The following is a 14,765-nucleotide window of genomic DNA, read 5'->3' as shown; positions in this document are numbered from 1 at the left end:
ATGCAGCAGAATAGCTGGGAATGAATCTGCTTCAAGATAGGACAAGAATGTGAGAACTTCTTTATGGCAGAGACTGCACTGAAGGAGTCTTTGTAAATTATGGCAGGTGAGATGGAAAGCTCAATAATCTTACTAAGTGCTAACTTAATGGCATATAATTCAGCTGCGAAGCTGCTGCAAGCTAGCAGTAGTGTGGCTGAAATCGTACATGAAGGAAAAACTGCAGCAGAACGTACCATTTCATCTGTTTTGGAACCATCTGTATAAATTTTATAAGCATGATTTTTCATAGTACCATGAACTGAGTGTAACTGTCTGATATTGCAGGGTGGTATAATACTTTTCCCCCCACTGGAGAAAGTGCACATTGTGAGAGACAAACACATAAGTCCAACTTTACTTATGTAAACTCTAGAAGAAAAGGGTTGAATCAGATTGGACCACTTAACATAGATGAGTTGACTACTGATGATCATGCTCAGGTAGCTGATAAACAATGAGTATTTTGCATCAACATTCACACATGAGCAGGTATTCAATAAGGAGCCAGAAGTTTATCAAACTCTAATTGTCCCTCTGTATAAGGCAATGGTCAGGCCACGCCTTGAGTACTGCGTACGGGTCTGGAGGCCTCATTTTAGGAAGGATGTAGATTTGCTTGAGCATGTACAGAGAAGGGCAACAAGATTGGTGAGGGGAATGAAGGGATTCTCTTACCAAGAGAGGCTTAAGTTCTGCAAATTGCAGTGGCTGGAGACTAGGCACCTGCGCGGTGATCTGATTGAAGTCTATAAGGCCTTGAATGGGTTGAGCACGCTGAATTCTGATGGGATCGTTCCACTTGTTCAGATTACCAACCTACGGGGACATAAGTTCAAATTAAGAAAGGACAGATGTAGAATAGATGTGCGGAAATTTGCCTTTAGCCAGCGGGTGGTTAATTGCCGGAACAAACTTCCATCTGTCGTTGTGGAAGTTGATAGGTTAAATAAATTTAAGGAGGAACTGGACAGGCATTTGGAGGGAATGGTGTGATTTTTTTTTTTTTTTTTTTGGCTGATGCTGCATAAGCTCCTACACTTGCTTTCTTGCATCATGTGCCACTACTACTACTACTACTACTACTACTAATAGGGAGCTAAGTGATTTTGTAATAACTGAGAGCAAAGTGGAGGAGAAATTGTTGAAGTTAAACTTAAAAAAGTGGATGGAATCTATCCAGTTATATTAAAGGAGGCAGCAAAGGAAGTAAGCAAACCCTTAGCCATAATTACGAGAGCTTCCTTGGACTCAGGGGAGGTCCCCATGGACTAGAGGTGTGCAAATGTATCACCAATTCACAAAGGGGGTTCAAAAGGTGACACAGATAACTATAGAACTGCTAGTTTAACTTGTGTTCCGAGGAAAATAATGGAATCACTGGTTAAAGAAGCATTGCAGGATCATCTAGACAAGTCTGCAGTAACAGTTAAGACACAGCATGGGTTTGTTAAAGGAAGGTCTTGTCTGACCAATTTGATTGGATACTATGGTGTGGTCACAAATGAAATGAATGCCAAAAATAATTTTGATATCATATACTTGGATTTCAGGAAAGCTTTTGATACTGTTGCACATGAAAGACTGCTGTACAAATTAGAGAGGTATGGCATTAAGGGTAAGTTGCTACAATGGATAAAGGGATGGTTGAGTGAGAGAAGACAGAGAGTGGTAATCAATGGCCACTGCTCTTTGTGGACAAATGTTATTAGTGGAGTTCCACAGGGTTCACCCTGTGGAACTCCACTAATAACATTGTGTTGGACCCATTGTTCTTTTGTATATTTATCAATGATATTGATGAAAGTATATATCAGGTTTATTGTCCAAGTTTGCAGATAATATAAAGGTTGGCAGGGTTGTTAACGACAGTATGCCACTCCAACTGGATCTAGATAAGTTGGGCAAATGGGCTGAAAAGTGGCAACTGAAGTTTAACATTGACAAATGCAAAGTACTGAATATGGGTAGCAGTAACCCAAGAGAAACGTATATCAAATATGTGGTACTACACTCAGGGAAGTAGAAAGTGAAAAAGACCTGAGAGTAATTGTGCAGCCAAATATGATTGTTTGTTGTTTGTATTTGGTTTTCAGGAGCATTAGCAACTAAGGTCATATTGCTCCGTGATATGCGGGGGTCATTCCCTTGACCTTTCCGCATCCTCCGTATTTGGTGGCGACGGGCTCGAACCCCGGTCTAACCAAGAAGCGTGTGCTACGCACTGCTGCTCCTTCCCACCTGGCTACGGAGGCGCCCACCAAATATGAAGTTCTCTGAGCAGTGCAGAGGGGCTGCCAAGGTAGGTCACAAAGTCTTGTCAATGATATATAGGAATTTTGCTAACAGGAACAGGGAGGTGATTATCCCATTATATAAGGCAATGGTCAGGCCACACCTAGAGTACTGCATACAGGTCTGGAGGCCTCATTTTAGGAAGGATATAGAGTTGCTAGAACGAGTAGAAAGAAGGGCAACAAGATTGGTGAGGGAAACAAAGGGGTGTTCTTACCAAGAAACGCTTAAGTTCTGCAAACTGCAGTGCCTGGAGAGTAGTCACCCGCGAGGTGATCTGATTGAGGTGTATAAAACCTTGAATAGGTTGAGCAAGCTGAATGTTGATGGGATTCTTCCTCTTGCTCAGATTCAAATTGAGGAAAGACAGTTGTAGAATAGATGTGTGGAAATTTCCTTTAGCCAGTGGGTAGCTGGTTGGTGGAAGAGAGTTCCATCTTTTGTTGTGGAAGTTGATAGCCTAAATAAATTTAAGGCTGAGCTGGACAGGCATTTGGAACGAATGGAGGGGTGAAATGGGAGGTTTTTTTTTTTTTTTTTTTTTTTCTGGTTGATGCTGCATAAGCTTGCATTCTTGCATCGTATGCCTATACTAATGCTAATTTCAGAATATTCTTGAATTACAAATAAACTGATGAACATTCTAGAACTCTGGAACATTCTAGATTCATACAAAAAAAAAAAGTATAAATAACTGATATTTGAACCATGTTGTTATTAATGTGTTTTATCTTCATGATGAACAGTTTTATTTTGTTCCTCTATTTTTTATTGTTTGACTGTAATAAAATTAAGTTTTCATTGCTTGCAGAACGTCCACTTATTAGTCAGAATGAAAGCCATGGAATCAGAAGATTTTGCTGGAGATAAGCTGGACTCATGCACCATCAGTCATATGGATACTTCTAAATGTCATGTGCTATCCTATACACGCAAAACTGGGTTAAAATTAATTAAAGAATTTGAATTTGAAGAACAACAGCCGATAGGTCAATACTGTGGATTAAAACTGGGTGAAGAAGACACAATTTGTCTACATCATGACGCTTTGCTTTTGACAAAATTTGAATTTTTGCAGCATTCATATTGCAATCCTTTCCAGAAGAAAAATTATGGTGAAAAAAAAGTTTACAATTGATTTGTCAATGGCAGACTACCTGAAAGACCTAACAAAGGTAGACAAAACCAGGCCAGAAGCTGTGCCCATCATGCCAAAAAGGAGCAACAGGAACATCAACTTCATCTGGATCAGACCATGATGACAAAATGCATGTGACTGAAAGCTTGAATACAAATTTGATGGCTATTGGTATTTCTTCTCTGAAATTTCAGAAAATGGCTAAGAGAGACTCACAAGGCTATGCCAAAAGGAAGACAAGTCAAGTACAAGATGTAATTGCCAGTAAAATTGCATCTATTGGTGACTTGGACCCAAATGACATCATGGAGCCAAGTGCAAGTCATCAGTGTGAAAAATGCTTAGATTACAATGAGCTGCTGAAAGAATTGAAAGAAAAGTTGATGGTATCAAGTCATTCAGAAATACTTCAAATATTAACACTAGCTCCAGTTAGTTGGTCCATAAAGAAAACAATGGAAGTTTAGTGTCTCAGAAAGAATGGTCAATAAAGCTAAAAAACTTAAAGCAGAAGAAGGAATCATGGCCATACCTGGAAAAAAGCTTTCTGAGCAAGTAAAGCAAAATGTGATGGAATTTTTTGAAGATGATGAATTTAGTCGGATATGCCCTGGAAAGAAAGATTAAATTTCCATTAGAAATGCAGATGGAATAAAAATGCAAATGCAACTACTACTCAGCAACTTGAAGCAAATGTTTATAACTTATCAAGATTAAAATGGATCTGACATTGGATTCTCTAAATTTTGTGAACTTCGACCCAAGTTGTGTATCACAGTTGGTGCACCAGGAACACATTCTGTATGTATGCATAAATCCATCAAAATGTCAAGTTAATGTTAGCAGCAAGTCCAGTTGAATTTGATTACAAGGTTCTCATTGGTAAAATAGTCTGTGATTTGGAGTCAAAATATTGTGTCATCGGTGTGAAAAATGTCCAGGAATAGATGAATTAAAAAAATTTATACAGAATATTTTTGAAAACAATAAACTAGAAGATATTATTGAATTCAAGCAATGGATACTGAGAGATACACTGTACACAAAACAATTAACAAGAGAAGATTTTATTGAAGAGTTGAGTACAAAGATATTTACCCTTTCCTGTCGCTACATTGCTAAACATCAAAGCCATTTGAAGTCAACAAAGGAAAGCCTAATGACAGGAGAATTGGTCATCTTGATGAATTTTGCAGAAAATTATTCATTTGTTGTGCAAGACATTGTTCAAGGGTTCCACCAGGAGAATAGCCAGGCTAATTGCATTCATTTGTCACAAGGACGTTGACCTTCAGAATATAAAAGTTTCTGTATAATCAGTGACTGCCTTCAACATGACAACTGCAGTGCATTTTTTCTAACCAACTTAACTGAATATTTGGAAAGTTTCATGACAGAAATCACACACATTTGCTACTGCAGTGATGGTTCTGCAGCTCAATACAAGAATTTTATTAACTTGTGTCATCATCAGAAGGATTTTGATATCAGTGCTGAATGGAATTTCTTTGGCACTAGCCATGGCAAGTCACCATGTGATAGAATTGGTGGAACAATGAAATGATTGGCAGTATGTGCAAGTCTCGAACGCCCAACTGAAAACCAAATTCTGACATCAAGAAACACATTTGAAGTTTGTGACAAGCATGTGACTGGAATAAAATTCTGTTTTGTTTCTAAAGAGGAAATTGAGCAAGTAAAGCCATTTCAAGAGAAAAGATTTATAGACAGTCATACTATTGCTGGAACAAGAGAAAATCATCACTTCATCCCTATTGATGCAAGACAGATTCGTGTTTGCAGAGTATCAAATGACACACCATCATCATTTGTAGCTCATGTAGATCAGACTAGTGAAACCAATATTCAATAAGTGCCAATTGTTAATTTACAACCTGGCCAATACATTGCCTGTATTTATGACAATAATTGGTGGATTGGAAATATTTGTGAAATTTCATTTGAAGAACATGATGTATTGGTAAATTTCATGCATCCTCATGGAGCAGCTCGATCATTTCACTGGCCTGCTAGACAAGATGTCTGCTGGATTCCTGAACAACAAATTATTGCCAATCTTCCAGCCCCAAAAACAACAACAATGGTACGACAATATAGCTTGCCTGAAGTAGTCATATCAACCATCAATGAAAAATTCCAGTCCATTACGAAGCAGTGATTCAATATCTTCACACACTGCTTATTTCAAATTGTATTGTGTTTTAAATAAATTTTGTTGCAGTTATAACTTCTTTCAAGCTTAGAAACCAATAGAACAACAAACTTAGAAACCAATAGAACATCAAGCTTAGAAACCAATAGAACATCATCTTTATTCTTGGAATCTTGAATAAAGACCACTTTTCAGGCTTGGGAACTTGAACTAAAGAAACCCATGCAATTTCTTTTCCTCGCATTTGCACCCCCACTGTAAAAAATACAGATCTTTTTGTGCACTGGCAATATATCCTTCCTCCATAAACCAAAGGGCAGAGTAATTGCAGTAGTTCTTTCCTTATTGAGATGTGAAACTTCACCATCAAATAAGATGCAAATATTAAGTGGAAAATATAAAATATTTAAGGCCATTTTTTAGGTGTTAAGTAGCAAGACACAAAACTGAAAAACCATGATTCTTGTTACTTAAAACTGCTCTTTCCAATGGTGGAAAAAACGAGAGAATTGAAGGTGTCCCACATTAAGACATTTGCCCCTAAAGATAGGTCAAATTTTGACTTCCAAATTTTGAGTCTATCTTTGAAGGAAAATATCTCAGCCGGAAAACAGGTATAAGAGCTCATATTTAGTTAGGCTGAATTCATGCAGATGTTAAATGGAATGCCCAAAGAAGAAGAAGATACCAAAGGTTTTTATTTCAAAGTTATGACTTGCTTAAATTTGTTGCAACAAAGTTTTGGTGCCAGTTTTAGATCGCATTGTAAAAAATTTGAAGGTTTTTGAGCCTGGACACCAAAAGTTAACTAAGTATACCAAGTTTCAGAGCACTACCTCTCAACCGTTGTGCAACAGTAACACTTAACTTTTGAAATTTTTTTATGATTTGCTCTGCATAACACAAGTGACCTCCACAAAAAAGGTGCTGGTGCCTCCAAGCATACTATACAGTGGTGCCTCGCAATTCGACTATAATCCGTCGCCGAATTAGAGTTGAATTGCGAATTTGTTGAATTGCGGGTCAATATTTTCCATATAAGTTTATGAAAAATTGATTAATTCGTTGTCAGAGAGAAATACACAGTATTATTGACTTTACTATATTCTACCATATAACAAACGAAATTACAAAATACATAATGAGTACATACATTTTATTGAGCCTTAGATGTTGGAAGGATGTTTTATTTATCTTGTTCTACCCTTTCTCTTCTCCTCTTGGCTTGAATGGGGGATGAGGAATTGATCAAGGGTGGGCTGTCTCTCCCTCTTTTTCAAGATAGCCTTGAAGTGATGCATAGTAGTGTTGTTAAACAAGTCTGTCATTCTAGTTTAAACAAGCAGACTGCACCTTCTCCCAATGGAATAAAATTTCTTTAATGGCAGCTGTTGCAATCGGCCCTTTTCCCCTGTCTTCTTCTTCTTCAAGTGAAATTTCCTTTTCTCTCTCTTTTGCTTCCTTTTCGCTGGGTGTTTTGAGTTCTTCCACGGTTGGTTTGTCATTGTGATCCTCCACAAGCTCTTCTACATCAGCCTCATCAACTTCTCCTGTGTCGAGGTTCTCCGCCGTCGAAATGATTTCTCGCATGGCCGCAGTTGCTTCTGATTCTTCAGCAGCTTGGACTGCATTGTTGTCATCCCAAAAAAAGGAAGGAACGAGTTTCTTCCATGATGCACGAAGTGTCCTCTGTGTCACTCCCTCCCAGGCAATTTTAATAAAGGAAATGGCGTGAAGAATATTGAACTCAGTCTTCCAGAACTCCTTCAGTGTCTTATCAGAAGAATGAGTCATGTCAAAAAGCTGTGAAAACAAAGCCTTGGTGTAAAGTTTTTTAAAACAGGCAATTACTTCTTGATCCATGGGTTGGATCAGTGATATGGTGTTTGGAGGCAAAAACTGGACTTTGATGAAATCAAAGTCAATTTCAAGAATGTTTGCCAAGTCTTGGGTGTGGGCACTATCATTGTCAAGAATCAGCAGTGCTTTCAAAGGTAAATTGTTGTCAATGAGGAAAATATGTCAATTTGTGGCTGCCTTGGAAACTTCATTCAGCAACCGACACACAAAGAGGAAGAAAAGAAGTCAGCACAGGGTGTCAGATGAGAACTTAATAAAAATTTGGAATATTCTAACAAAACTTTATTATAAAATTATTTTTACTTATGTTATTTATTTTTACTTATTATTTTTAGGGGCCATATAGTCTAACGAAGGACGCTTAAAATTTCACTCGGTTGTCTGCCTGTCTGTCACAGCATTGTATCTCTGGAACCACTCAAACTATCGACTGAAAATTTTGCATGGGTTTGTACATCAAGTGGGCCAACATAACGCCATATTGATCCTTGTTGATAAAAATATGTCTGAGAAATAGAGGGGGGTAACAATGTTGTCGACAACCTATAGCTACACCGTTGGAAAGAGCTCAACAACTCCGTTTAAAATATAATTTTAAAATTAAAAATGGCGGCGCCAGACAGGAAAATGTGAGTAATTTTCGTGTCCCCCATCCGTCGCTTTATAATTAAATGATAAATTATAAATGTGTTAAAATTAAAAAACCAATTTTTTATTGCACTTCAATAACACGCTTCTTTGTACTAAGTAACTCTCCTTTTGGTAACAAAAAGGTTGCTAAATAGTTAGTTAATAATTCTATAAAGGTCATTTATAAATTTTGCGACCAAAAGTATTTTTAACAATTTTCAAAGCTGGAGTTGTCCCGGCAAGGAGATACTCAGAGAGCCAGTGTTGAGGTGTTGGTGGTGGAGAGGCGCCTGTGCAGTCTTGCACGGCCCTCACCTGCCAGTCGCTTCTCCCCCGAGACTTTAAATCACTTCTTCAGGGAGAAGTTGGAGTCGCTTCTCCCACCCTTAGCATTCACAACAACTGGAAAGACTCAAATAGGCAATGTTTACGTTATTCCCTAAGTTTTAGGCAAAGCCGGGGTACTAGAAACTTTTTTCAGTTACCTTTTTTTTTTTTTGGTAGTTGTTGGCACATAGGCTTCTGTGGCCATAATGCACCTCCTGAGGTTTTGCCAGTACTTTGATCCAAGCCCGAGGCGGGAATCGAACCCGCGACCTTTGGGTTGCCAGGCAGGTACTTTACCCACCCGGCTAGCCCGGTCAGCTTCAGTTACCATAAAGCTCTCTATTTGAGATACTACACTAACGACCATTCGTGTCATCCTGAGTGCCCGGCACTCAGTAGTTGACCGATTTATTTACTTATTTTTCTATATATACTTGAATAATTAATTTATTCAAGTATATATAGAAAAACGGGCAGGCCATTTAGTATATAAATAAACTGGGTTAATATACTATAATTTGTTGTTCTTATTCCAAAAACATTACTACGAAAGTAACAATATCAGGAAAAAAAAAAAAATTTTTAGAGTACTTTTCATATCCTTTTAATTTTCAATTTTTCCTGATAGCAAAGAATGAGTACCGGCACCTATTTTTTAACAAAAAAAAGCACTGGTTCTAACCAATCCATAGTAACTTGGGCTAGAAAGTTTGTGGAGCAACCTGCTGCTTTAAACTTGAGCATATGTTGTAACTAAGGGGGAAAATAATATATATGAGGAGATATCAAAAAGTTCGTACCCTGACCTAGATAAGACATCCGCAAGAGGATGCCGTTTTTAATATAAGTTGTCTACATATTCAATAACTAATGTGTGAATATTTCATTCCCATAAGCGATCGTACACCACAGTCGGAGCCCAGAATCTGTCAACCATAGTGTCCTTCTTCAAAGTGGAGTATCGAGCAGTGACCGTTCCTGAATTTGCAGGGCAAGAAAACTCAGGAAATTGACAAAGAAATGAAAGCTATGTATGAGCATAATTGCCCATCCTAGGAGACTGTAAAAAACTGGAAATGGGAGTTCCAGTGCAGTCGTATAAGTGTATTTGAAGAATGAAGAGAAGGAAGGCCACGAACATACACAGATTGTGAGACAGTTACAAAGGTTCAACGGCAGGTGCCGAGTGACAGATGTGTGACAATTCATTTCATCGCAAATGCAGTGGGAATTAGTTATGGTTCTGCCCACAGCATTTTACATGACCATCTTCACATGTCTAAGGTCTTCGCATGATGGGTTCCAAGATTGCAGAAGCAATGTCAAATGTGACGTTCTCGCCAACTGTTGATTTGTGTATTGTGGATGTTGAGAACTTTTCTGATCGGTTGGTGACAAATGACGAATGCTGGGTGTACCAGTATGTTGTTGTTGTTATTTGATTTTTAGGAGCATTAGCAACTAAGGCCATATTGCTCGGGGATATGCGGTGGTCATTCCCTGACCTTTCCGCATCCTCTGTATTTGGTGGTCACAGGCTCGAACCCCAGTCTAATCAAGAAGTGTGTGCTATGCACTGCTGCTCCTGCCCACCTGGCAACGGAGGTGCCGTACCAGTATGATCCGGAGACTCAGTAAGTCATCAATGGAATGGAATTGTGGTTTCAGGAAAAAAGTGCAGACTTCCATGATCAAGGGATTAAACAACTGATCCATAGATGGGAGAGTACATAGAAAAGGATTAAAGTTCTTGTGAAGTTCACCTTTCTAGGGCTATTATATCTAGGTAAGGGTATGAACTTTTTGATATCCCCTTATATATTTTTAATGAGATTCATTGGAACAAAACCTTGTTTATATTCAGCTATTGACCAGTATCTCTCATTCTTTTGGGAAGCTCGGTCCAACCTGCAGTACATCAGAAACCTGATTACAACACATTATTTTGGGGTTATATTGTAATACTGAGAATTTTTATATATAATATCACTGAAATCTTTGACATGGGTAATGCCTGGAGATTAAATACAGCTTTCATATGAGGTTTGATTAACAAGTTTTAATAATTATTGGTTTTGATTATACAATTTAAGCCTTAAATGAAAAAAAACAAAACAAAAATCCTTACTTCCATACCTTTCTCATTCTTTGATTCAGTATTTTGTTCTGGATGAGGTAGAAATCCAGTTACAAGCTGAAACTGAAGTTCTAGAAAAACAATGAGAAAAGAAAAGAAAATTTTCAATACTAATCAGCAAACTAAAACAGTCCTATTGCTATTGTTTTTCAAATGCTATTACAGAAATGATAAATTTTTATCATGGAATAATCAAATTAAAACAAGAACTTAATCATGGTAAGCAATACTACAAAATATAACAGGATTTATAATTATATGAAGTAGTAACACAGTAAAAATATATAAAAGACAGAAAATAGCAAAGAAACAACTAAGAGCTGCATTAAGAATTTATTTCATCATACACATTTACATATACTAATTCTGACCTCAATTCTGAACCCATTTTTACACATCATACATGAACTCAATGTGAGGTAATTGACACTATAAGAGAACAATTACAAAAAAAGTAATAAATAATATTCTTTATATGATAATATTAGTCACATAAAAACTGCGATAAAAAAAAATATTTGCAGCCCAAGAGAACCAAAGTAAGAGAGACTTATAAGGCCTTCTTAAAATTTCCAATTAAAACATTTTAAAATATAACATTCTCACTCAAAAAATGTAACTGGTGTCATTAACAAAGTTATGCACATCAATGAAACAACTGAGAACTAAACTGAAGTTGTTTAAGAATGAAGTGAAAAAAAAAAAGTGATCTAATTTTTAAAATTTTGTTGTTTCAGCAGACAGACATGAGCAGAGATAATATAAAATTCAGGCAGTTTTAATTTGGCAAATTATTACTATAATGACTTACCTTAACGGTGAACACCTTTTCTCTTTATATTAACCTTCTGCATCCAAGTAGTGACAAAATAGGTTCCAATCAACTATTTTTACTTGTAGTTCAGTATTTTTTTTTTTTTTTTTTTTTTTACAAAATTTTCAACATTTAGCAGATTAGCTTTATTGTCAGATATACTTTCTTTCTCTTTTTTTTTTTTTTTTTTAACTACAGATTGTTTCTTGGCTATAAAATTAGAACATGACTGGGGTCACATTTGAGCCTACTTGGAAAAAGTATGCATTGGATTATAAATTCTGTAAAACAATGTTTTTTTTATTGATTCCTTAGGCTTGTTTACCATAACCTTGCTTGTGTTTATGACTTTCTTAGATTGTTTCAGTATCCCTTCCTCAACTATGTGGTGGTGAACTACACTGCTCAACAAAATTAACAGAACAAAATGTTTTTCATGAATTTTTTTTTGTGAACAAGTGCCACCAAAGGTGAATATTTGATTTAATAGGCATTCTGGCAAGCAAATTCCAAGTATCCAATAGAAATTGATTTATCACCTTACAGAGCAGTACATTATGCAAATTATTCATGCCTATAAAAACAGGGGTTGCAAACACATCATTCCTGTTTTTTGGCTTGGGATAGCCACATCTCCAGTACTCAGGATGGCAAGTGATCATTTTTTAGATGATTCTTTGAGATGGCTGGCTGTTGGATGGGCAGTTAGAGGCAGAGGTGGCATGTTAGCTTAATGTGTCAGGCAGTGTCATTTTGGCACAATGGAATCAATTTCAGGACACAGGAACCATTACAAGAAGAGCTGGCCAAGGGCTACGTCAACTAGAACAGACCGCTATCTGGCTCTAACAACAAAGAGGAACCCTACAATGTCCTGTCATCAACTGTCTCTTGACATTGCTGCAGTGAAAGGTGAAAATATTTCCAACTGGACTATGTTAAGAAGGTTCAATTCAAGTGGACTTTATGCAAGGAAGCCAGTGGTTTGTATCCCATTAACCCTAAACCACTTAAGAGCTCATCAAAAGTGGTGCCATAAATATGTGACTTAGAGCCCTGGGGGCTCTAAATCACAAATGGGATACAGTTCTGTACTCTGATGAGTCCCGTTTTAGCATACAAACAGATTCGAGATTTCATCTGGAGACTAGGAATATGGTACCATCCCTCAGACATCAGAGAGAGGTACACTTACTATGGAGGGGGAAGCTGAATAATGATCGACTATCGAAGCTGAATAATGATCAACAGCCATACCTCTCCCTGTTTTTGATAGGGGTAGCATAAATATGCAGAGATATCAAGAATAGATCCACAAATCCCATGTATGACTTTTTGGGGAAGCGGTTGGCACAGATTTTTTTTTTTTTTTTCATGCACAACAAAGCCACTCACTGCCCGTAGAGCTCAAGTAGTGGTGTAGGAATATCTTGAAACTGAAGATATCAAACGACTGCTATGGCCAGCACGATCACTTGACCGAAATCAGATCGAACACGTGTAGGATGGATGACCTTGGACATTGCATTTCATGCTAACAGCCAACTCCTCAGTCACCTGGTGAGATAATTCCATTCTTCCACTTGCTGGTGGAAGAATAGGATTTGTTGCCACAGTATCTTATAGACATTCTTATATCAAGCATAGTTCACCACTGTTAGGTCTGTTTAGCCGTTGTAGAGGATCATACGTCCTACTGATGTTGTGTGACCATATTTTCGAGCATCTTGTATAGACTTCTGTAATGTGACCTTTTTTGGCAATTCTCATACAACCCCTATCAATGTCCCTTATACCTGTCCAAAGCTTCTTGCTGTCTCCTCATTTCATCATTATTTTATGGTGCACCACCTTACCAAATTTTGTCCTGCTTCTTTGCAAGCTGTACAAGTTACACAATGTTTTCTAGGTATTCTATTAATTTTTATTGAGCAGTGTAGGATGAGATGGGTGAAAAATGGGGAGAAAACAAACTGTGAGATGAAAATTTGAATGAAATTTACTGCTGATGATAATGAAAACCCCAAAAGAAGTGTGACATGTTTTCATTTTATTTAAGATGTTTGCACAATCAGTGATTTCCCCAGAAAATTTTGCCAGCCAGGTGGCATTAGGAAGTAGCTGGGTGGGGAAGTGTGTGTAATACTACTGGGTGTAATACTTTGCAATATTATAAAATTTTCTGTTATTTATAAATGTGAATTAAGCGATCCAGAGCAAAAATGAATTGCATAATTTAATATAATATGCTCCTGTTGCATTGACCTCGATCGCATAGTATGTTCGAATTAATACTGATTGAGATTAGTGAGCATCATACGGTACCAAGAGAATTGCTTAAATTTTAGCCAGGCAGTCAGTTAAATTCACTGGGCGGTGTGCCCATTAGATAGGTCCTGGGGAGAACACTGACAATGAATCATATGACTTTGGTATGCACACATGGAGGCTAGATGACTTTCCAGCATGGTGTGATCGTGCTTGCCAGTTAGTCTGCCTCAGCTTGCCAAGAGTGTAAATAGAGTTGTTTTAATTTTCTATTGCAATTTGGTGATTTAAAAAAAAAAAAAAAAAAATCCTAAAATTAAAATGGGTCATAAAAAGAATGCTATTGCTGAAAGTGCAAATGCAGTAAACAGAAAGAGATCACAGAAATGTTATGAATATGGGGTTTGTAATATAAAAATAGTGACCATGGTGAAATTGGCTTGAAGTTTGGTTTCAATGATTGTTAAAGGGAAAGGGTAAAATCCCTGAGAAATTTGAAATGCTACTGTCATGACATCAATAAGAATAAACAACAATAATAATTCACATATTACTGAAATGGAAAAACTTTCATTTGGTGTCAGGATTACTCGGAAGTGTGTTCCTTTAAGTCCAGCAGTGATGAAGGCTAAAGCATTGAACCTTTATAAAATTATTAAAGAGTATGAAGGCACAATATTAAAATAAGATTAATTTAAAGAAAGCACTAGGTGGTTTGGCTATCAGAAAATGTTATGGGCTTCATAATATCACAGTTCAAGGGGAAACTACTAATGCAGATATTGCATATAATGTAAAAAAGGATGGTTGAGGATAGATGAAAATATTCTTTCAGCCAGGGTTACTAATTGCTGGAAGAAACTTCCATCTGGCATAGTGAAGGCAGATAGTCTGAATAAATTTAAGGAAGAATTAGAAAAATCATTAGAGAGGATGGACAGATGAGATGGGTAGTTTTTATTTTATTTTTTGGCTGATGGTGTGATGATGCAAAGAAGCTACTAATAACTCAGTAAATGGACTGAAAATGCAAAATAAGGTTTAACAGTGGATAATGTCAAGTATTGTTATTCTGGAACATACT

General features: G+C 37.1%; 1 protein-coding gene across 1 annotated transcript in view; it reads right to left on the bottom strand.

Moving 5' to 3' along the window:
* The window catches only part of LOC150089017 (uncharacterized), a 153,371-nt gene that overhangs the window by 41,165 nt on the left and 97,441 nt on the right, over positions 1–14,765 (bottom strand). The window contains exon 3 of the mRNA XM_090371005.1: positions 10,599–10,670. Within this exon, the coding sequence (XP_090227131.1) occupies positions 10,599–10,670 (72 nt within the window). The remainder of the gene's footprint in view (positions 1–10,598; positions 10,671–14,765) is intronic.

The sequence above is a fragment of the Mastigoproctus giganteus genome, chromosome 3 (genome assembly GCF_048544385.1).
Source record: "Mastigoproctus giganteus isolate SK-2022 chromosome 3, ASM4854438v1, whole genome shotgun sequence".
Lineage (NCBI taxonomy): Eukaryota > Metazoa > Arthropoda > Arachnida > Uropygi > Thelyphonidae > Mastigoproctus > Mastigoproctus giganteus.
The sequence above is the reverse complement of the archived record's forward strand: the minus strand, read 5'-3'. Positions and strand labels throughout refer to the sequence as shown.